The sequence below is a fragment of the Leptopilina boulardi genome, unplaced genomic scaffold (genome assembly GCF_019393585.1).
Source record: "Leptopilina boulardi isolate dan_hultmark-lab unplaced genomic scaffold, ZJU_Lbou_2.1 LbouV2_121, whole genome shotgun sequence".
In the NCBI taxonomy this organism is placed as follows: Eukaryota; Metazoa; Arthropoda; class Insecta; order Hymenoptera; family Figitidae; genus Leptopilina; species Leptopilina boulardi.
Genome location: NW_026137665.1, coordinates 1,108,185 through 1,133,708, shown reverse-complemented (window position 1 = coordinate 1,133,708; position 25,524 = coordinate 1,108,185). Strand labels below are relative to the sequence as shown.

Below are 25,524 nucleotides of genomic sequence, written 5' to 3'. Positions count from 1 at the left end.
TTGATCCAAATATTTGAATCATTTTCATGAAATGATCCAGAATATGGGATCATTTTTTGATACCTGAATTGGTATCAAAATATAACTGTCATGGCTGGCATGCTCTTATTGATAAGTTTATTAATTAATTTATTCACTGCACTGAATATTCAGATATTAAAAATACTTTTATTATGAATTTTAAGAAAGAGAGAAGCGAAAACTTATAAATTGCGAGCAATTAAATAAGAAAAAATTTATTTCGAAATATAATGAAATACACTAACCTTTATTTATGTTTATCACATAAGATTTAAGTTAAGTTCACAATCACAACACTTGAAAATTTTTAATTATTTTTGTGGTTCAAATAGGGTAAGGGGTACAGTGACCGACACCCTGGGCATACTTTCAACTTTAAATGACATTTTATCGTAATTTATTAAAGATTTAGTTATAAAATAAATTTTAAATAAAAGATTTGGGTTAAAATTTATAGTACACAAGTTTAAAATTAAAAAACACCTTGATAAGAGTTTATAATATTAATTTAAAAATGTATGGTATGAAAACAGTGAACGACACCCTTTAATAAAATAAAAAATATTTAAACTTCTATTTAAGTAACATGATATTTATTAGTATTATCATAAATTTTATTATTCAGACTTAATGTACAAAAAAAGTTGCTTTTAAAATATAATTATTTAACAATTTTTTCATATTTATAAAATTTGTAATCAATAAAGCAAATTTTTTTAGGTTAGTTTTCTAGAAAGTATTAAATATTGAGGAAAATATAAACATATAAAATTTTGTATAAACTGTATAAGTTTTTAAATATTGTATATTAATTAATTTACTAATGATATTTAATTAAATATTATTATTTTTATAGTTATTATCGTTTTTAATACCAGGTGTCGTTCACTGTCTGGGTGTCGGTCACTGTACCTTTTACCCTAATTATCAATAATAATTTATTTATTATAAATGAACAAAATTTAAGCAATGCACGCTTGATAAATATCTCTAATGCGTTGTCAATTAATGCAATTAATAATTTCCTATTACACAATATCATAATCGACATATATGACATTTGTAAACAAACAGGGTTGGGAAACAAGAGCCCAAAATATGTTCGTCCAAAGCGAATTTCAATCCTACCCAACTCTGCTTTGGACGAACATATTTTGGGCTCTTGTTTCACAACCCTGTTTGTTTACAAATGTTATATATGTCGATTATGATATTGTGTAATAGGAAATTATTAATTGCATTAATTGACAACGCATTAGAAATATTTATCAAGCGTGCATTGCTTAAATTTTGTTCATTTATAATAAATAAATTATTGATAATTATTTGAACCATAAAAATAATTAAAAATTTTCAAGTGTTGTGATTGTGAACTTAACTTAAATCTTATGTGATGAACATAAATAAAGGTTAGTGTATTTCATTTTATTTCGAAATAAATTTTTTCTTATTTAATTGCTCGCAATTTATAAGTTTTCGCTTCTCTCTTTCTTAAGAGTTTGTACTATAATAAAATTTGTTTTTGTTGATTAAATAATGTAAAAATTTTTTTCTTACGAATTATGGAGAATTTATTGATGTTTTTTACTTTGAATTTATTATTATTATTTATTTATTTATTATTAATTTTAATTTTTTTTTAGTATGAAAATTTTGAACTACAAATATTCTGGAAATAATGTTTAAAAAGTTGCTGTTTCTTTTGTAAAATTATAATTGAATTATTTGCAATTTTCTGTCACAAAAGTGAGACATATATATATATATAAAATCGAAGTACAGAAGTTTTTGTTTTACTTATTATTAGGAAATGAATTTTCGTATAATAATTTTTTTTTTAGTCTACCGGTTGTACGAGAATTATGACAAGGCGTGTCAAATTTTAATATTTCAAAATAAATATTCACACAGAAAATTTCCAGAGTGATTTTGAATTACAATTATTTTTTCTATAATATTTCAGAAAGATTTTCATTACCAGTACGAATATTAAATAATTTTCAAGTAAAAAAATATTAATTATTATTTATTTAAATAATAATTAATTTCATAAATTTTCAAATTTAGCGCTATTATTTAAGTTGGCAGTACCATTTCTATTGTCAAAACGCTTTTTTCTTATTTTCATAATGAATATTGCCTTCTTGATAAATTTTAACGTATAGTTTCAGATTGAAATAAGTATTTTCATATATTGTTAATGCGTTTCAAATTTAGTAAAAAAATTTTCAATTTTTTACAAATTACATTATGTGCACCAAAATAACCTCAGTTGACGTGGTAATAAATTATTTCTCCATATAAGGTACAATTTTCTTTAAAACAGAAAAAAAAATTATTTTTCTGTATGAAAAACTTCAAGAGAAAGTTATCAAAAATGAAAAAAGTTATCAAAATATCCGAAAATAAATTTTTTTTGAAAACTTGAAGTTATGGCGCATGTGCTTTTTATTGAGAATTTCTTACTAACTGTATATATTTTAAAAATAATATAAAAGTAAATAGTATATAATTCGTTTATTATATATTCGACAAGTCAAGAGAATAGACATACATATATAGACAGGAACTGAGAATCACGGATTGCATTTTTTTTTCCTTTTTTTTTTTTTTTTTGCACATCAATTAGTCTGGGATAATTGGTCGGGCGATGCCCTTGAACCCTAAGTATTGATTGGTGAGGTTGGATTTTGCTGGTAGGTTTCCCTCCAAACCGTTGAGAGTTGAGACCACCCTTGTGCATCCTCCCTGTCCTCTCCCCCCCCCCCCTCTCTCTCTCTCTCTCCTCCCTTCCCCACCTGGTAATCCCCTTCCCGTATAACCACCCTCAACCTGCCGTTCCTGGTCCACCAAACGACGTCGTCGTCGTCCTACGACCAAATCATGTTGACAAGCTTTTCCTACCCTTTATTTATTTAATTGAACGCTGGAACGACATTTTCAAAAGTCACACCCCTATATCTATTCTTTTAACAATTTTTTTTTTTACTCCTTTATATACTCTTATTAAATTCCTCTATATACATTGTAACAAAAATTTATTATAAAATATATATTAAAAAAAATTTTAATATTAAAAATTTTTATTTTAAAATTTCAAATTTAATAAAATTTTAATTTTTAATATTGAAATTTAATGAAATTGAAATATTAATAAACATTAAATTTATCATTCGTTAAAATATCAAACATTGGATGAAAATTATCAATCACTCCCGAGTTAATAATTCAGTCATAGTTTATATTGACTCGGGAGTGATTGATAATAATTTTCATGCGATGTTTAAAATTTATCAATATTTAATTATTAACTTTTAATAATATTTATAACGTCATTAATCAATAAAATATGGGTCTCGTAAAATAATTATCATCACAAAATATATATATAATCAAATGTAATAATTTCACAGCCACACTAAAAAAAAAAAAAAAGTTTTGATCTGGGGGTTTGATTATGCCTATTTTATGTTTTTTGGGTCGCTGAATCCGAATTCGAGGACCGTTTTACCCCATCAGATCAGGATTTTGAGATAACCTCAAAAAACTAATATGGCGGACACTTTGTCGAAAAATTCATCAGATTTGCCTGAAACTCGTTACTCAGGGGTTTTTAGGGTCGCTGATCACGAATTTGAAGTGAGTTTTCAAAAATTCAAGATGGCATCGTAACAAATTTCTTAAGTGTATTTGCCATGACGGCATTTTTCGAAAAAGTGTCCGCCATCTTGAATTTTTGAAAACTGACATCAGATTCGTGATCAGCGACCCCAAAAACCCCCGAGTAACGAGTTTCAGGCAAATCCGATGAATTTTTCGAAAATGTGTCAGCCATTTTGAATCCGCCATTTTGAATTTTGAAAAACTGATATTAGATTCGTGATGAGCGACCCCAAAAACCCCCGAGTAACGAGTTTCATGCAAATCCGATGAATTTTTCGAAAATGTGTCAGCCATTTTGGATCCGCCATTTTAAAATTTGAAAAACTGACATCAGATTCGTAATCAGCGACCCCAAAAACCCCCGAGTAACGAGTTTCAGGCAAATCCGATGAATTTTTCGAAAATGTGTCAGCCATTTTGAATCCGCCATTTTGAATTTTGAAAAACTGACATTAGATTCGTGATGAGCGACCCCAAAAACCCCCGAGTAACGAGTTTCATGCAAATCCGATGAATTTTTCGAAAATGTGTCAGCCATTTTGGATCCGCCATTTTAAAATTTGAAAAACTGACATCAGATTCGTAATCAGCGACCACAAAAACCCCCAAGTAACGAGTTTCAGGCAAATCCGATGAATTTTTCGAAAATGTGTCAGCCATTTTGAATCCGCCATTTTGAATTTTGAAAAACTGACATTAGATTCGTGATGAGCGACCCCAAAAACCCCCGAGTAACGATTTTCAGGCGAATCCAATAGATTTTTCGAAAAAGTGTCCGCCATATTGGTTTTTTGAGGTTATCTCAAAATCCTGATCTGATGGGGTAAAATGGACCTCGAATTCGGATTCAGCGACCCAAAAAACATAAAGTAGGCATAGTCAGACCCCCAGATCAAAACTTTTTTTTTTTTTTTGTGTAGCTGTGTTTTTATTGTCGACGCAACTCTATAATCAAAATCGAACAAAAATTTATTTTTATTCAAATAAAATTTTTTTTTTTAAATTATAATCGAATCGTGAATTTAGAAAAGGGCTCAACTCTGAAAATTGTAAGAGTCATTTTCCCTATCAATATTGTTATGCAAAAATGATTCGTTACCTATACAAAAATGTATGTTGAGTAAAATTTCCCTTCAAATAAAATTCTGTCCAATGCTAATTCGAAAAATGATTTAAAATAATTAAATTAATTAATTGAACGTTATTCAATTTTGAATTAAAAAGAAATTTTTTAAATATCGAAAACTATATAATTATTTTGGAATTTATAAAATTAGAAAAATTCATTATAAAAAAAAAAAAATAATATGGGTATTTAAATTTTCAATATAGATAATCGGTGGAAATAATTATATAACATAAATAATTACACGAACAATAATTAAAAATTATTATTATTATTAATTAAAAATTAATTCACTTTTAAAATAGCCAGTAAATATTTTTTTTTCTGCAAAATACGCATTTTTTTTTTTTGATGTTGAAAGTTTACTTTGCTAAATAGAAATTCTAATTTATGATAATTATTGTCCACTGAATCATTCCATTTCTTGCATCAGTGTTGATTAAAAATATATTTTAGTAAATTACTTTTGTAATCCCTACTTTGAAGTGTCATTCCATTTCTGTAGGGATCAACAAATCAAACTTTGATCGTAGATGGCCTCTTTTATCCGTAATCAAGGCTTGATGGGGGATTACTGGAGAGAAAAGAAAAACTTTTTATATTTTCTAGCAAAATGATCAAATTCCAAAATATAGTATATACATTAAGCAAATTATTTTTATTAATATATAGTAATTTAATTTTTAATATGACAGTAACAAATAAGTTCAAAAAGAGGAAATTATAAATTTAAAATAAAATATTTAACAAAATTACTCCAATAATAAATTAATATTAATGTTTAAAAATTGAAATAAATTTTTTTCAACAATATAACCTCAAAAAATAAAATTAAAATTTTTTTCGTAAAAGTATATATTAATTTTTAAAATTTTTGTTTTTGTCATTAAACTTACAGTGAGAAAATGATATTTATATAGTTTTACCATATTAAGTTTAATTGCAATTTAGTATAGATTTGCTATACGTTCATATTTAATTTTAATTCAATAATAAATTTATGTTGGTAAAATATATTTCATTTAAACATAAATTTTGTTTGCTTCAAAATTAGTATAATTCTTAATAAATATATTTTCAAAAAATAAATAATAATTGATCTAGTAAGTTATTTTATTTGTATATTGCGCATTTTGGATAAAAATACAGTAAATTTAATACACACCAAATAAACTTTAACTTAAAATCATCTCCGAACGATACAAGAAAAATAATTTTTTATTATTATTGCCTTTTTGCATAGCAATTTTTTAGGTTAAGAATCATGTCAAAAAGTTTTATGTCAATAAATATAAAATAATCAGTGAAACATCCGAATTGTGACACTTTGCAGGGAATGGTAACTTTTTTTTCATTACAGAGCGGGGAACTATAGAATAGATAAAAGCAGGGTAGGGCAGGTGTCAAAAATATAAAGATATGTCATATTTCGAACGTTCTACTTGACTTCCAGTGGAAATTTAAATTCGTTAATTGTAAACTAACCCTTAAGTTTAAATCCAACAAATTTTTCATTAAAAATGTATTGTATTGTTATTGGTCGTTAAAATTAATATTTATAATTAATTATAATTCCCAAAAATTATTTATTAAACATTTTTTTTTATATTTTAAATCAAGTATTAAATATTGTGAAAAAAAGAATATTGTGAGTACGTTGTATATATATAGAATATATATATATACGAGTGCTCACTGCCCGAAATGTCGATGAATCGTTTCCGGACTTAGCAAATCCTCCAACTGGGAGAAATATTCGCGAACATGCGAAAGTGGAGGACTGATGGAAAATCGTGTAGGTATAGTGTAATGGTGAGTGTGGAGTAAAACTAAAGAGCGAGAGAGACGAGGATAAATCGGAGTTTGAGGGTGGAGGGTGGGGGGGGAATGGTCGATACGGCCCTGGGGCCGCGACAACCGCGTCGGAAGCTTCCCCTATTCTTCCTGCGGGCGTTTTTGCCTTCTCCACCCCCGACACCAGACCAAGCTTCCCTCCCTCCCCCCATCCCCTATTCTGCTGCCCCCAAACCCCTCAACTCAGCCCTACTCATACTATATAGCTATACGGCATCGCCATCACCCATCCTCACAACCCCGCCTAATCGCGCCACCCTTGGGTTGATTAAAGAACAGAGCACCCAACTTCGGCAAGGATAGCTGCCTGCCTGCTTGGCACCACGTTTCCAATATTTTTTTTCACTCTCTCTCTCTCTTTCCCTCTTCTGTCTTTCTTCTTTTATTTTTCCTCTTTTCTTCACCTTTACATACTTACCTATATTTTTTTTCTTTTTACTTCCTCAAAAGTGAGGCTCTACGAGAAAAGGGACCTTAGAGTCAAAAAAAAAATTTAGGTTATGTTTAGTGATAGTTTTTGTTTGATTAAACGCGTTTATTTTTAATAAACTAAAATCAATTTGTATATTGAATCTAATTTAGACATAAATATCAGTGATTTGTATTTAAGAGTTGATTCTCTTTGTTTATTTTCAATTCAATAATTTCAAACATAACCTAAATTTTTTTTTTGCCTCTAAAGTCCCTTCTTTCGTCGAGCTTTTATTCTTTGTCCATTCAATTCAATTTATGTTTAATAATTTATTACAATTATTTTAGTAAATTTAATTATTTCAAAAAAGCGCGCGATATTTTGGCCTGGGCAAATTAGGTGATCTCAATTCAATATAGCGACAAGTGTTACGAAAAAAAAACACTACTAAAATAACTTTGCATTAAAACCATGGAGTAGTATAAGGAGACCGAACGACGTACATTAAAAGTGGACCAAATTTTGGTACCCGCTTATTGTTAGTGTCATGAAAATACGGAATGGAACACAATGGGCTTTCGTGGGAAGTATGTAAACAGCGGGAAAAATTGGAAGTACGTTGAACATAACCCAAAAATACATTGCTCCTTATTTTTAAAATTTTTATAATGACTGACTGTCCAGCTGAGTTTGACACAATCAGTGGCGCTAGTGTTCCATTCCGTATATTCATGACACTAAGGCTGCAGTCCCATGGCCGCGTTTTGCGTTGCGTTTTGTCACTAGACCATGAGTGTAAACATAGCAAACATATATCTGCATCTCTTTTACACTCATGGTCTAGTGACAAAACGCAACGCAAAACACTGCCATGGGACTGAAGCCTAAAGGCCTGAGCAGAATAAAAACGTAACCGGAATCGTAATCGCAACCGGAAGAATGAGTTAGAGAAGGACAAACAATATGTCTATCCTTCTCTAACTCATTCTTCCGGTTGCGTTTGCGATTACGATTCCGGTTACATTCCTATTCTGCGTTGGCCTTAAGCGGGTACCATTTTTAACGCAGATTTAACATGGTCGTTCAGTCTCCTTAAGGCGCACTCACACCTTTTTGGCTGCCTGCAGGTTACCATGGCAACGCACGGGTGAGAGTGAGACAGAAAATTTGAATATTGAAATTTTCTGTCGCACTTACTTTCATAAGTTGCCATGGTAACCAGAGTTGCCAATATCCCTACCTAAACGCTACTGCGCTTGCGCTACGACAACTCTCTTATAGGTCGAAAAAAGCGCGCTTATTGGGATCTGAAATACTGCGATACGCCATCTGGTGAGAGCCTTGTTGTGGTGGCCATGTTTTCATTCCGTGTTTCTCTAACATATACAAAAGAAAGAGATAAAAAACCAAGATGGTTGTCACAAGAAGGCTCAGGGGTGGGTCAGTTTCGCGTGATTTCTGATCCCAATATAAAATGCTTAATAATAAGAAATCGTTAATAAAGCAATATAAAAATATTTTCACTATTAAATTTTTTTTTTTTGTTAATTATATTGCTTCCTAATAAAAAAAATACTAATTTCCTTAATATACTTAAGTGTATAATAATAATAATAATAATTTTATTACATTTCTATCATTATTGTCATAATTTTTTAAATAAAATATTTATAATCTATTATTATTGTCATGAATATAATATTTATTAATTAATTATTATATTATTTATTATTATTATCACTATTTTCAATAAATTATTATTAATTAATTATCTATGAATGTATTGCATCTGTATATTTTAAAAAAATGAATCGAATTTTTTTTGTACTTTTTTCCCAATTCAAATTTTTATCATAAAAAAGTACAAAAAAATTTCGCTAAATTTTTCTAAAAATATTTATGTATAGGTATATCATAGATAGTTAATAATATAATTTAATGATAATAATAATAACAAAAATAAATAATATATTACATAATTAATTAATAAATATTAAATTGATGATAATAATAATAGATTATACCTATATGTTAGAAAAAAATAATAACAATAATGATATACATTTTGGCTGCCTGCGGGTTACCATGGCAACGCATGAGAGTGAGTGCGACAGAAAATTTAAAAAATTGAATATTCAAATTTTCTGTCTCACTCACACTCGTGCGTTGCCATGGTAACCTGCAGGCAGGCAGGCAGGCAGCAAAAAAGGTGTGAGTGCGCCATAATACTCCTGATTTTTAAATTGGAAAATGAATTTTTATTTTAAAAATCTAATTTGTTTATATTTAATTTTTAAATAAATATTACAACACGAAAGAGAAACTTCGATAAAAATTTTTTATTTGTACAGAAAACTTAAAATGAAAACTGTATTTTTGGTTATATTTTCTTCGAGAGTTTTTTTTTTTCGTCCCAAAATCTCGATTGTGTTTGTCTTCGTACCACCCGACAATAGGTTATGTTTGTTTCTGATTCATATATATATGTTCTTATGATAGTTGCAAACATTTACAATAAATAAATGTTTTGCAAGTGTATATTGTAATTAAAGTAAATTTTCCAAAATATGTGGAACAATAATATAAGGTGATTTTCATAAAATAAACATATTGATATATAGATGCTTTTGTAAGCCAAATTAATTTTTTTTTCTTATTTTAATTTAAAAATTCGACTTTTGTTCGATAGTTATCAAGATATTTTGGTACAACTTTTTTTGTACATTAAATCTGAATAATAAAAATTGTGATAATATTAATAAATATCATGTTACTTAAATAGTAGTTTAAATATATATATTATATATTATTGTTATTATATTAAATATATATTACTGCTGATGCCCCAATTACTGCGATTTCTATAAAATTAGTAAAACTTTGTACTAATTGAGAAAATAAAATTGTTTCAAAATGACTTTAATAATTATTTCAAATGATATTTGATATATTATCACTAAAGATGCATATTTCGACTATTATCAAATTATTTATTCAAGTTACAATTGAATCTATATATTTTTCTCATGCTGCTATTACTGATGTAGTCTATACAATCAACCTAACCTCTAAATCAACGCTTTTAGCGCTGCAGTAATGGGTGCAAACGATGCGCAGTAATTCATGCAAACCTGCAGTAATACCAGCATATGCAATTTTTAAAAAAGTTAATATTATATATTTGTTTTTTTCAAGTTTAAAGTATCGTTTCTATCACTGAAAATTAAAAGGCATTAAAATAAGCTGCAACGCTTATTATTTTAATCCAATTTTGCTTATTTTAATCCATTTTGGTATTATAAAATAAGCAAAATTGGATTAAAATAATAAGCGTTGCAGCTTATTTTAATGCCTTTTAATTTTCTTTGATTTCAATAGATACTAATAGTCATTTAACAAAAAGAATTAAATGATATACACTTTTATTATTTTATCATTAAAGTCGATCTTGAGTTGTACATAACAGTAATTGGGACATTTACCCTACTTTTTTTATGGTTCTGAACAATAAATTGTACGAGTTTTAAAAAGTTTTAAATTACAATTTCAAAATTGACAAAAATAAATATTTTTTTTTAAACTTCAATAATTAAAAATTTTTAAAAATAGCTGAAAAAAATTGCCGTAATTTATCAACTTAAATTTTGAAAGCTTAAAATTTCACTAGTCCTTTCTGTAAATAAAGAAATTCGACTTTTCGAAACACTAAAAATTTGGACTCGTAAATTTTAGGGAATATTTATTTTTTTGTTCCAAAAAACAACTGATAAATTTGTTTGGAAATTTTTAAAAATTTACTCATAATAATCACCTCATTATAAAATTTTATGTTATTTAAAAAAAAAAAACTACGAAAGAGAATAAAAATTATATTCTTTTTAAATCTTTCTATATCCAATGAATATTCACAATATAATTACTAACTTTGCTATAGTAAATCTTTTAAAAAAATGAAAAAAAAAAGAAATTATTTTGGTCACTAAAAATTTATGAGTGGTTATAGAATTTTGATATAATGCTTTTCCCTTTTACTTATTATTTTAAGTATATGTATCAGAAGTTGAACGAACGTTTAGAATGAAAGAAAGAAAAAAAAAAAAAAAAAATTGAATTTTGTTTCTTTTTTTTTCTAGTCCTTGCTGAAGACGGCTGATCAGTTGAAAATCAAGGGCCTCTGTGAGGTCCCAGAGAGCAGAGAGGGACCGCCTTCGGTTAGCCTCAGCTCACCACCGCGAGAATCCAGCACCACCAGACTAAACTATACAAAGCTAAAGAGGCATCATCCAAGGTACAAGAGGCCAAGAACCACTTTCGAGACTCGCAACTCGGATTCCAGGCATCAAGACTTATACAAGGAGGAGGACGCAGAAGGAGATTTTGAGCGCGACAAAGAGGTTTGGCATCTACTTCAATATATCTCTGAATAGCGACGCAATTCAACAATAATTGCAAAAGGGCTTTTTCAATTTTATTTCTATTCTCAAAATCCATAATGTTGCATTTTTTTCTTTTTTTTTATAATCCCAAGATTATACCATTTTTTTTTTATTTAAATTATAATCTGAAGTTTTAAAAAATTATTTTTTTTATTATTTATTTTTATACTGCCCCTACAATGGAGAAACATACGTAAATGACACTTACGTATTTTTCTCCATTGTAGGGGCAGTATAAAATTTTTATTATATTTTTTGTAATCTAAAGTAAAGATTATAAAAATATATTTTATTAAAAAAAAAATTTTTTTTTTTTTAAATTTATTTGATTCAAAATAATCGGATACTTGACTATTATCAAATAAATATTTACTTGAATCAAATAATTTCTTTATTTAAAACAAATACGATTTAATTGATTCAAATAATAATTATTTGATGCAAATTAATATTTATTTGATAATAGTCAAGTATCCGATTATTTGAATCAAATAAATTTTTTTTTTTTATTTTTATATATTAATATTTATTATATACCCACGCATTGCGGTTTTAATTTTTATATATTTTTCGAAATCCAAAGTGAAGATTATAATTTTTTTTCAATTTTTATTGTAAAAATATAACGAATTTTTGAAGCTTTTGTTTAAATAATTACACAATAGGAATAAATAATATTTAGGTATATAAAAAAATACGTCAGAAATATCAAAATTTGGTGGTGTTTGGATTTATCTCTGAAAATTGATAAAATTGCAAAATGTTGAGTAAAACATTTAAAAATACTAAAATGTTTTTAAATTTTAAAGAAAATTTTTAGTTTAAATTTTTAATTTAATTTTACACTTAGAAATATATTTGTCTCTCAGAGACAAAATTATTTGTTTCAAATAAAATTATTATTAATTATTCTTTGATACATATTCATTTATTTTACAAGAATAAAAAAAATAAATTATTTAAGATAATTTTGTTAAAAATCAAGAAAACCATTTATGTATGGAAAATGTAAAAGGCCGAAAGGTCATACATATGAAACTAAATAAATAAATAAAATAAAATTTTATTTGTAATTAAATTTTTTATTTAAAACAAATAAAAATTTATTAGCCTCTGAAACAAATATAATTGTTTATTTGATTAAAAAAAATGTTATTTGTCTCAAATAAAGGAAAATAAAATATTTCTGTGGGTGTAAAAAAAATAAAATTATCAAAAATTTACAAAAATAAACCATGCATATTAAATTTTTTTTTATTAATCTTTTTTTCAAATATTAATTGTAGTTACAAAACGGTTCATTGGATTTTAATAAAATTTTCGACTCCGAAACTAATTTTTTTCATATATTAAAAATTTTTTTTTTCACATATTTTTCATATAAATATTTTCAAAAAATTTTTTATAAATGACGATCTAAAAAAATATAAAAAATAATATTTGAATTCATTTTTAATTATTTTGAATCAATGTATAATTTTTTGTTTTTGAAGCAAATGAAAAAAAATATATCGTCTCGCTAGTAATTGCAAGTAGTAAGTGGCAATCATGTGAGACATGCGCAAAGTCTCACTTGAATGCCACTACTACTTACGAGTACTAACTATGCAGAAGGCAAAAAAATTTTTTTTTATTATAACTAAATAAAATTATAAGCAAATACAATTTTTCTTTGATCTACATAAATATTTTATTTATTTAACTATTTAGAAAATTTATTTTTTATAATTTTTTTATTTACATTAGGTATTTTAAATTTATTTCTTTAATATTTTATTATTTTTTTAAAATGTTATAAAATTAAATAATAATAAAAAAATTGATTTATTTCAAATATAAATAAATATTGTAAACAAAAAACTAAAAATTGTTCAAAATGACTAAAACCGTTTTATAACTATTATAATATTTGCAAAAATAGAGAGTGTAAATTATTAAATTAATAACATTTTATATTTGTATAATTTTTGAAATTTTTTAATTATTTCTGACGTATTTTAATTTATAATGTTATAAATTTAGGTTCGTAAACAAAACTAGCAGAGTGTCTAATTACTAAAAAAAAAAGTTTTATAAAATCTTAAAAGTTTTATTAAAATTCTAAAAATTATATAAATTTTATCTTGATTTGGAAATATGAAAATATTTCTTTAAAGAAAATTTAAAATTCAACAAAAAATATTCGATTGGAATATACCTTTAATTTTCCTAAAAAATATTTTCTAATTTTTTCTTTCTAAATTTTTCTTTCATTTTTTTTTTAATATAAAGTTTAATTTCAAATTATTACTTTCCAAAATGCTGCTTTTTTTTATTTTTAATATAAAGTTTAATTTCAAATTATTACTTTCCAAAATGTTGCGCGTTTTTAAATTTATCTTTTATAAAATAAATACAATAAAAAAAAAAGTTGACCATGAAAAACTTATAAAAATTGTGGAAGTTAAATTTCAAAAAAATTTGCCAGTAAAATTCCAACTAATTAAAATTTCTCTTATTTATAGAGATTTTAATTCTTTTTTGACATTCTTTAAAATCTAAAAACATATTTCATTACGAAAAATTTAAGAAAAATTATTTTTGCCAATTTTAGAGTTTTTTTATTTTATTTTTTGAAAAAATTGAATTATTTTTTATTTTAGAAATTAAAAGCTAATAGAAAATTTCTTTTTTATAAAACCAATTTCATTATAGAAAAGGTTTTGTTTTGTTTTAAGTTTTAAGAAAATATATAGAAAATATTTTTTTGGAAACTGTGATTATTATTTATTTAAATTATTCATAATTTAATTATATATAAATAATTATACATTAGTAAACACGCTGCAGAAAAATTGCCCTTAAAATGGATAAATTTATCTTGAAACAGAGAGAATGAATGTTTAGAGTAAATATTAGTCTGCTCATTTTTTTCCTTCTTTATTATGATATAAAAAATAGAAATGAAAATTGGTATTTTAATAATTTGTTAATTAACAAACATTTCATATTTTTTTAATTATTAATTAATTATTATTATTATCAATATTATTATTATATTTATTTAATAAGTAAACAGGCAATTAATAATAAATTAAAAATATATTGAATAGAAATATTTAATTTTTTTTTTTCATAAATTTTTTCATTTTCATATCGGAAAAAATTATTTTTAACAAAAAGGAGAAAAAAATTTTTGAATGTTCACACATATAGAAAGATAAAAAGAAATATTAGGTGTTAGTAAAAAAAAAAAAAAAAGAGAGATGATAACTATAGAAGGGAAAAAGAGTAGACAAGATTCAGTCGTTACACCGACATAAACGCGGTGGCAAAACGGCTTCTCTTCACTTTAGACTCGAAAGCTAAATTTGGACCGGATGTTCCCGCAGAATCACAGGGACTGTTGGCAGACCGAAGATGAGGAGTGTGCGGAGGCTGCATCAGCAGTAGTCCTGGAATCCTGCCAACGCGACAATAACAACGGTAACAGTACTACAAACAACAACAACGGTAAGTCGATCATCCAGGTTATTTGCGCCCCACAACTGGAATCTTTCATGGCCCTTGCTCTTTCTTTCTTGTTTTTTTTTATTCTTTTTTTTATCAACAATCTCAAATTTCGATCCTTTCACTTTTTCTTTTCTCAATTATATTTCTTTTTCAGCAATCAAATATAATTTTTTTTTTTCGTTATTTTATTTGTAATTTTATTATTTATTAATTTTTTTATTTAGTAAGTTTTTAGTAATTTTCTATTTGGTAGATTTTTATTTAGAAATTTTTAGTTAGTAATTTTTTATTGAGAAAAATTTTTATTTAGTCATTTTCTATTTTGTAATTTTCTATTTAGTGATTTTTTTATAGTATTCTATTTATTAATTTTTTATTTAGTAATTTTCCATTTGGTAACTTTTTATTTACTAATTTTTTGTTTAGTCATCTTCCATTTTGTAATTTTTTATTTAGTCATTTTTTATTTTGTAATTTTTTAATTGGTAATTTTCTAATTGATAATTTTTTATTTGGTAATTTTTTATTTAGTAATTTTCCATTCGGTAACTTTTTATTTACTAATTTTCCATTTTGTAATTTTTTATTTAGTAATTTTCCATTTGGTAACTATTTATTTACTAATTTTTTATTTAGTCATTTTTCATTTTGTAATTTTTTATTTAGTCATTTTTTATTTAGTCATTTTTTATTTAGTCATTTTTTTATTTAGAAATTTTTTATTTAGTAATTTTCCGTTTGATAATTTTTTATTTGGTAATTTTTTAATTAGTAATTTTCTAATTGATAATTTTTTATTTGATAACTTTTTATTTAGTATTTTTCCATTTGGTAATTTTTTTATTTAAAAATTTTTTATTTAGTAATTTTCCGTTTGATAATTTTTTATTTGGTAATTTTTTAATTAGTAATTTTCTAATTGATAACTTTTTTTTTTGTTAACTTTTTATTTAGTAATTTTCCATTTGGTAACTTATTATTTACTAATTTTTTATTTAGTAATTTTCCATTTCGTAACATTTTATTTACTAATTTTCCATTTGTTAACTTTTTATTTACTAATTTTTTAATTAGTAATTTTCCATTTGGTTATTTTTTATTTACTAATTTTTTATTTATGAAACATTAGCTATTTCTGTGATATAATTATTATTAAAAAGTAAGAATAAATTTTCTTTATATTATATTCTATCAAAAATTAATTAAATGTAATTAAAATAATATTGTAAATTATTTTCAAAAAGAACGTTCTTTTATCTCTTTTCAAATCATACATTATAACCATGTTTTATTTATAATTTCCAGTTTTTTAATTTTTAAGCAAATTAAAAATCCCTAAAAAATTCTCTTTGTTCTTTATAATTCTCTAACATTATAAAAAAAATATTCTTTTATGAAAAAAAATAAAAATATAATACGTCAACAACTGGAATATATTTTTTTTTGTCATACAAAAGAAAATGTAACAAAGGTAAGTGCAGTTTCTTTAAAATTTGCAAAAAAAAAAAGAGAAACTGTAAAAGAAGTTTGATATAGGTTCTTTTTTTAAAAATATGATAAAAAATTTACATATTCCGAAAAATATTTTTTTCACTCTCTAATAGAATTAATAAAAATATATTTTACAAATATTATTCAACGTTAAATACAAAATAAAATTCAACTTAATATTTATTAATATTCAAAAAAGGAAAGGATAATTAAAATTCAAATTATAAATTGAACATTTTTTTTTACAATTTTTAAATTGAGAATCGAGCCAATTTTACAAAATTGGCAACACTGATCGCGCATCTCGTTTCGCGTTAGGTTGGTTTTTTTTTTTTGCTTGTGTGATCGTCTCTCTTGGCTTTAGGTTAGTTTCCTCCCGTTTGCTTCGCTTGACGCGGGCATCAACAACATGATTATTATTCTAAAAAAAAAGAATAACAAAAATGAATACAGCAAGTGTAAATTTAATTGTTACATAGTTGAATAAAAAATGTACGCGTCGGTTAAATGGTGAATTTAACAATTAAATCGAACAACCTTGAAGACCGTATAAATGCCGAAAAATGCAAATGGAGTACGCGATCAGCCTCCATGAATTTTGTTTTCAATCCAAAGCCTATGTATTATATGATCCGAGTAAAAGTTTATTAGTGTTTCATTTGTGTTGAGAAGATTAAAAAAAAAAATTTTTTTTCTACTTAAAATACACTTTTTTTCAAAACAAAATCTCCAAAAAAAAAAGTAAGGTTATGAAAAAATTATTTTGTGCCGATAAAAAAAAAATTAGTGTAATTTTTTGTTATCAAAATTATTTTACAAAAAATTTTTATTCATATAATGTTAGAAAAAAAATTGAGTGGTTTAAAATAGTGAACAATGATTGACACTTATAAGGATTTATTGTCATCGGATAATAATGAATCAAAAGAAAAAATTCAACGAAATAGAAGTGGAAAGAGAAAATTTTTAGATAAATCATTTGAAAATTCCCTCGCTGTCAATTATTATGATGATGATAATAATGATGATGATTATGCTCGTATAAGAGTACAACTTCAGGAAACAAATTCATTTTTCGGTATGACAAATATTAATAGGCCATTTACATTGGTTAAACGTGAAATAATAGTGAATGAAACTGAAGAAGAAGAAGAGGAGTTTGATAATTATCGTGAATTAACAAAATTAGATTTTAAATATGAGCCACGATCATATGTTGAACGTGAATTTAAATATGTGAACAGTGATATTAATGAATCGCAATTAATCGATAATTCTCTATCATCCAGTTCTTTAGAAAGTTATCCGACATTGGTTAAAAATGAATTTTTCATAAAAGAAGAACTTGAGGAATTTGAAAATTATCGTGAATTAACAAAATTAGATTTAAAATATGAACCACGTGTTAATGTGCAAAATATTGAAAATTCATTGTCGTCAAATTCTTTGGAAACATTTCAGGGTAATTTTTTTTTTTTTTTGAATAAATTTTTGTCGCTCGGTTCTAGAAATTAAAAAAAGATTCATTTATTTAAAAAATTAGAGCAGAAAAATATCATTTTACTTACGAGAAAAAATGTAAAAATAAATAAAGAAATGAAAAAACAAATTCAGTGATAGGTGTGAAAAAAATAATTTTACAATTTCTTTGTTTAAAAAACGATTATTTTCTTTTTAAACATTTTTTTTTTTTTTTTTTTTTTGATTTTTTTTTTAAACAAAGTTCCAGATGTGGGGCGAAAAATATTTTTATATTGAATATGAACTGATTGTTTACACTTTTAATGAAAAAAAGGTGACATGTTTTGTCATACAGGTTTAGGTCATTACGGACATCATCATCCTGATCCTGGTGAAGTTGATTTACCTCCAGAGACACAACCAACACCACCTAGTGCTACCTTGGTTGGCACAACAATCACACATCTCAGGGATTCAGATCATCAATCTGCAGGTGTGTTTTCTTTTTTTTTTTTTTATTAATTTAATAAATTACTATCCTTCCAATATCCTTCGATACAAATAAAGAGAAGAAAAAAAAAAAGAGAGCAGTCACTACCTCATTAGTCTGTGAGGGAATCAAAATAATTGGCCTAATCGGGCTTAACTACTTGTGATTAGATTTGCGCTCTACTCTATTCGTTCCTCTGCCCACGCAGCCTCATTTAGCATCTGCAAGCAATAGAAATTAGTGTTTACCGGAGCTTTTCATTGGTCTTTGAAAGCTCCGGCCAGGTATATATCAGCAATAGGAGTGAATAACGTTTCAATTTAGTGATTTCCTTATTTTTTTCTATTTTTATTCATTATTATTTACAATTGTTGCAAATTTTTTTTTTTTGGTAGTGATCTCAATACAATGGAAAAAAAATTTATTTAATTCAAATAATCGTTTACTTGACTATTATCATGTGCCTGAAGATCTAAACGTTAAAAAAGAACGAAATTATTTTTTTCTCTGAATTTTTGAAAAAATAATCACAGAAATGAAAATAATGTATATGTGACTTGAATAGTTAAAAAGGATCTAACGTTCGAAAAAATCGATTTTTATTTTTTCTATGTTTTTATATAGAAAATTTATTCTTTCGAATAGAATGAATTACAAAAAAAAAACCCCCCGATTTTTTCGGACGTAAGTTCCCTATTTACTGTCCAAGTCACATATATTAAAAAATATTTTTTTTTTCATTTGGAAAATAATTAACTATTTACTTACAAATTTTTCCTTTTAAATAGTTCTTGATCGAGTTGCAAAAATTGCACGAAAATCTTTGCAAAAAGTTTTTTTAGAATTAAAAATATATATTAATTTGCACAAAAAGAATTTAAATCGTTGATCATAAACATTGTAAACTTCATCGATGTCAAATTAATATTTATTTGTATTAAATAATTTATTATTTGAGTTCAATTAAATGGTATTTGTTTCAAATACAGAAATTATTTATTCAAATACAATTTATTTAATTTAAATAAATAAATTTCTTCTTTAGTCTGTTTTTTCATTGGTATATGATTTAATACCTTTAATTAATAAAATCAATAATTTTTTTTTTTTTTTTAATATTATATTATGTAAAGTTTTGTAAAAGTTTTGTTATTGTAAATTCAAAAATTTCCTGTTTTGTTTGTTCGTTTTTTTTTATAGAATAAAGTTCTGAAGAGAAAATTCAATTTCGTCTCTCTGAAATCTTTAATTTTTTTAAAAATATTTTTTTCAATTGTTTTTCTTTGTAGTCATAAAATTAAATAAATGATATTCAAACACAAAAATTATACGACGTTCGTTTACAATTTTCATAATCAACGATTTAGATTTGGGTGAAGTTTACAATGTTTATGATCAACAATTGAAAAAAAAATATATTTTTTTTTTCATTCAAAAAATAACTAATTTTTTGCCTATAAATTTTTTTTTCAAAAAATTATTGATCAAGAAACGTTGCAAAAAATTTTTTAAATCAAAAATAATAATAATTTTTATATAGAAAATTATTTTTTCATCTCAATCGTTGATCATAAACATTGTGAACTTCACCGACGTCGATTTAGAAGAAAATCTATTTTTTTATGCAAATTATTACATTTTGATAAAAATTTCTTGACCTTTTTAATTTTATAATATTCTTATTGGTTTTTTTTAGTGAATATTTTTTTTTAAATTCTCAACTTTTATTTATGAAACCAAATTATTCTATAACTTTTTGACTGAAAACTTTTTGCAATGCAACTTTTAAAAGAAAAATTATTAGGCCAAAATTGTGATTTTTCTGCGTGAAAAATATTTTTCTTTTATTTAATTAATACAAATTAATTATTTTAATTAATTTAATAATTTATTAATTATTTGGTTTAAGTAAATATTTATTTAAAAATAGTTAAGTAATCGTTTACTCATTTTTTTTTATTTATACCAAAGGATTTGAATCAAATAAAAAAAAAAATTTTTTTCAAAGGAATTGAAACAAATTAAAAGAACTAAAAAATTTGTTTTCTTTTTGTAACAGAAATCCAAAATTGTGACAGTGTGAAAATAAAATTTGAAACCCTACACACAATGGATTCGTCGGATACAATAGACATTGACAGTCACATGTCGGATAGAGCGAGTGTGAGTTCAAAAACGGCAGGTGACAATGACAATATGATGATGATAACACCTGAACTTCTTGGTCTTATGCCTTCTGGAAATTCCGTCCATTCGGATTCTGGTGAAAATAATTCGAGAGGACATTCGGGTCAATCGGGATCACATCATCATGGTTCGAAATCATGGACACAAGAGGATATGGATGCTGCTTTGGATGCATTGAGAAATCATGATATGAGCCTCACAAAAGCATCTGGTAAATAAAAAAAAATTCATAATCTACACTGAAAAAAGTAGCATTGATTCAAAGAAAAAAAAAACCAAGTACTTGTCCGTATTTGATTCACTTTTATTTTGACCCATTCAAATTTTAATTGAAGTTTTTTTTTCTTTCATCATTTGGGTTTAAAAAACATACAAAGTGGTCAAAAAAAAAGAAAAACTTAATTATTTGACTATCTATTTTAGAATATGTATTAAAAAAAAATTGTTTTTGACAATTATACGAGATATTTTAAAGAATTATTAAAAAAACGCGTGTAAAAAAATTAACGACGAAAAATAGTCAAAATAAATAAAATTATAAAATTAGTTCAATATTTAAGAGGAAAGATTAATAAATTTCAATACATTTTTTTTCTTTTTTTGTTTTAATAATAAAATTTTTCGAAAATCCATAAGAGAGATTTTAAAGAATTATTTAAAAAAACGTGTAAAAAAATTGTCGATGAAAAATAGTTAAAATATTAAATAAATAAAAAAAATAGTCAAAATAAATAAAATTGTAAAAGTAATTCAATATTTAATAGAAAAAAAATAATAAATTTCAACATATTTTTTTCTTTCTTTGTTTTAAAAAATAAAATTTTTTGAAAATCCATGCGATAGATTCTAAAGAATTATTAAAAACTGTGTAAAAAATTCTAAAACACAGAAAGTCGGTATCAAAACTACACAACATTAAAAAAAAATTGAACAAAAACATAAATATTGATATTTTTAAATCCGATGTTTATATTTTTGTTATTTTAATTATTTACAATTTCTCTTTAAATACTTTTTTACATTGAAAAAAAAATTGTTGTTATTTTGAAAATTTTTGTCTTTTTTTACTTTATTTTTAAAAATTTTCAAACAATGTAGTAAAATTTTCTTGTCTTAAGAAAATATTGAATCAAATACGGACAATTATATGAGTTTTCTTGAATCAATACTATTTTTTATTTCCAGTGTTTTTTTATTATATTATTAATTTTTGTTTTGTGATTTATTTTATTAATTTGTTGTAATTTATTTACAGCAACATTCGGTATACCATCGACAACATTATGGCAAAGAGCACATCGTTTGGGAATTGATACGCCTAAAAAAGATGGACCAACAAAATCGTGGAGCGATGAGAGTTTAAATAATGCCCTTGAAGCATTAAGAACTGGGACAATATCGGCGAATAAAGCATCAAAAGCATTTGGAATACCATCGAGTACTTTGTATAAAATTGCAAGGAGAGAAGGTATTAGACTTGCGGCACCGTTCAATGCAAGTCCAACAACATGGTCACCGGCTGATCTTGATAGAGCATTGGAGGCAATTAGATCGGGTCAAACGTCAGTGCAAAGAGCGTCGACAGAATTTGGAATTCCAACTGGTACACTCTATGGACGATGTAAAAGAGAAGGAATTGAATTAAGCAGGAGTAATCCAACTCCATGGAGCGAGGACGCCATGACCGAAGCTCTTGAGGCTGTTAGGTAAATTTTAATTATTTATTTTTTTGTTCTATAATTATCTAGTTATAGGGTGTCTAGCGATTTGGAATTCCTTGAAAAATCTTGAAAAGTCCTTGAATTTTATTTTTTACCTAGAAAAATTCTTGAATTTTTCATTAGGTTCTGGAATTTTTATATTTTGTTTAAGAATTTTTTTTCCAATCGCGTTTGAAAACACAAAATTCGTAAACGTTTTTAGATACATATTCTTAGGGAAAATTCAGGTCTCTGATTGTACGACTTTTTTCAATGTATGAGACTATTTTTAACTTAATTTAATAAAACGTGACATTTTTGCCCTTTTTATAAAACATTTTTTAAACAAAATACAACATTTTTAGTATAAAATTTACATCTTCCGAAACTAAATTGTTAAATGAATATTAACTAGAATTCTTTGCAAAATTAATTATATTTAATAATTTTTATCAAGTTCATTAAAAACTTTATTATTTTAAATATTTTTTGACCGAAAGTTCTTTTAAATTCAATTATTGTCTAAATTAAAAAAAAGAAATTAATCATTTAAAATTTATGAAAATTTTGATATAAAATCTCTTGAAATTCAATTGATTTCTAAACATTTTAACTTTAAATCTTCAAAAATTCAATTATTTCTAAAATTCTTTGGAAAATTGATTTTTTTTTAATAAATTTAATCAACATTTTCGAAAATTCAATTTTTTAAAAACATTTTTTCAATTTAAAATTCTCTATAATTCAATTATTATTATCAAAAGCTTATAAAAAAATCTTGAGCAATTCAAATTTACAAAAATTTTATTTAAAAATCTCTAAAAATTCAATTAATTTTATAAATGTTAAGAGCAGCTTTTTTAAATTTGAATTATTTTAAAAAAAATTTTCTACATTCATTTTTTTCGAAAGTAATTTAATTAAGTTTTTTGAAAATTTAATTATTTAAAACATTTTCTAAACTTTGAAGTTCGAATAATTTGCATAAATCAGATTAGAGAATTAATACAACTTATTTAATTTCTAATAACAATTGTTTGATAATAAGAATAAAATATTTACTATCTAATTAAATTTATTAAAAATAAGAAATCGACTTTTTTGACTTTTCTTGTAATGTAAATCAACTAAAACATCTTTTTTCTTCTCCTAAATTCGACCCAAGGTCAAAAAATACCAAAAATTAAATGTATTCATTATTAGTTTATAATAAAAAAAAGATTTTAAAAAAATTAATCTTGTACATTTAATGTATTTTTTACATTAAAATTTTTTTTAATTGGTATACCTGGAAAACTTCTGGAATTTTATTTAGAAAAGGTGCTAGACACCTTGAAGATGCAAAATTCAATGTATTTTTTGTGAAATTTTCATTTAAAACTTATTTTATTCGAATTTTATGAAAAAAAATAGGAAACACGTTTTTTTTTTTTGTTTTTAATATTCAGAGCTTGAAATTAATTACTTTTTTAACCTTTTTTTAAAAAACAATTAACAGTTTATATAGTGTTAAATGCGAATTTTTTTAATTATTTATTTATTTACTTATTTATTAAGATCTAATTTAAGAGGGATTCCACGGCTAAAACCCAAATTTTTTGGCAGCAAACCAACAAAAAAAAAAATATTTAAATGTCACTAGACGATGATAAATTTTCCAAAGAATCCATTGCCGTTTGAATTTTTAAAAAAAGAAGTGAATAATTTTTCTGTCTTTTGTTTATAATGTAAAACTACTAAAGCAACTTTTTTTTTTTACTTCAAGGCTTGAGTGTATTCCGAAAAAAATTTGAACAAATCAATGTTTGACAAAAATACAAAAACAATTTCATAAAATAATTCAAAGAAAAAAAATTTGTATTTTCATTAAAAATGAGTAATTGCTGGGTTTTTTTTTTATTTTTTTTTCTAAACAAAAAAATGTAAATTTGATCCTTTCTGGTGAGTTTTTACATTTTTACTTTTGATATTGTTTTTCGACTTTTGCTTTTTTGAATGAACTGAATATCATGTTTTCGTTATTTTACATTTCCTAGTTTTCATATCATATACATATTGAAGAGAATTCTCGTCGAGAAACGGAGACTATTTTTATTATTATTTTTTTTTGTCAATTAGAAAAGTTCAATATAAAAGTGAATTTTTATACATTTTTTTAAATTGATTTTACAATCCAAAATATTATAAAATCTCAATATTATAGGTACGAATTTTTTTAAAAATTTTGAACAAAAAAAAAATTATTTTTATTACATTATCATTATAATTTTACAAATTGTGTAATTTCAGTTTTTTTTTAAACTTTTTAAATTATACAATTTAAAAAATTTTTTAATTTAAAAAAAAACTACGAATTTTTTTATTTTTCAAAGGGAAAAAAATATTTTATTGTGAAGTTAATTCTCAATATTTCATTGGATTTGCCAGTATGGTTTAAAATGAATTCAAACTTAATCGAGTTTTATTTTATGATAGATTCTCTAGTTCACTGAATTTTAATTAAACAAAAATTTGTATTCAAAAGAAGTTTTATTAAACCAATTTTTTATTAAACAAAACGTGAAGGGAACAGGGCAATTTTATTCTATAAAAAACTAAGTAGAGATCTGTTATAAATTATAGAGAAAAATATGTTTATAAGCGAAAAATGGTTTCAGATAGTTGAATTTTCGAAAAAAATATTATAAAAATCATTAAAAATAATATTGAATTTCAGGAGAGAGTTATAATTGAAATTATTAAATTTCAGAAAATTTTAGATGGAAAATTTTAGAAATAATTGAATTTTAGAAGCTTTTAAATTGAATTTTTTTAGAAATAATTGAATTTCAAATGATTGTGTTAAATTTTAGACAATAATTATAATAGGAGAAATTTCTAGTGATTTCTGTTGATGAAAAATTTATTAGGAATCACATTAAAAAAAATTGAATTCCAAAAGTTTTTAATTGAAAAATGCTTTCAGATAATTGAATTTTCGAAGAATATTATAAAAATCATTAAAAATAATTGAAATTTTTACAAATAATTAAATTTCAAGTGATTTTGAATTAAAAATTTTTGCTAATTTTATTTGCTAATTTTTTTTAAAATTATAAACAATTATTAAATTCCATAAAAATTTTAATTGAAAAATAGTTTTAAATAATTGAATTTGTAAAGAATTTCATTAAAATTATTAAAAATAATTA

At 24.3% G+C, this 25,524-nt stretch overlaps 1 protein-coding gene across 7 annotated transcripts in view; it reads left to right on the top strand.

Annotated features, from left to right (window-relative positions):
- Nucleotides 1–25,524, top strand: part of LOC127286141 (protein bric-a-brac 1) — a 108,732-nt gene that overhangs the window by 80,149 nt on the left and 3,059 nt on the right. For 3 of the 7 annotated variants that reach the window (XM_051312463.1, XM_051312456.1, XM_051312507.1), the window contains 5 exons: nucleotides 11,210–11,470; nucleotides 14,848–15,004; nucleotides 18,291–18,449; nucleotides 20,506–20,844; nucleotides 21,889–22,339. In XM_051312463.1, coding sequence (XP_051168420.1) covers nucleotides 11,210–11,470; nucleotides 14,848–15,004; nucleotides 18,291–18,449; nucleotides 20,506–20,844; nucleotides 21,889–22,339 — 1,367 coding nt within the window. Of the gene's footprint in view, nucleotides 1–11,209; nucleotides 11,471–14,847; nucleotides 15,005–16,824; nucleotides 17,958–18,290; nucleotides 18,450–20,505; nucleotides 20,845–21,888; nucleotides 22,340–25,524 lie in introns of those variants that run through there. The other 4 variants (XM_051312468.1, XM_051312487.1, XM_051312476.1 and 1 more) reach the window with 4 other exon arrangements.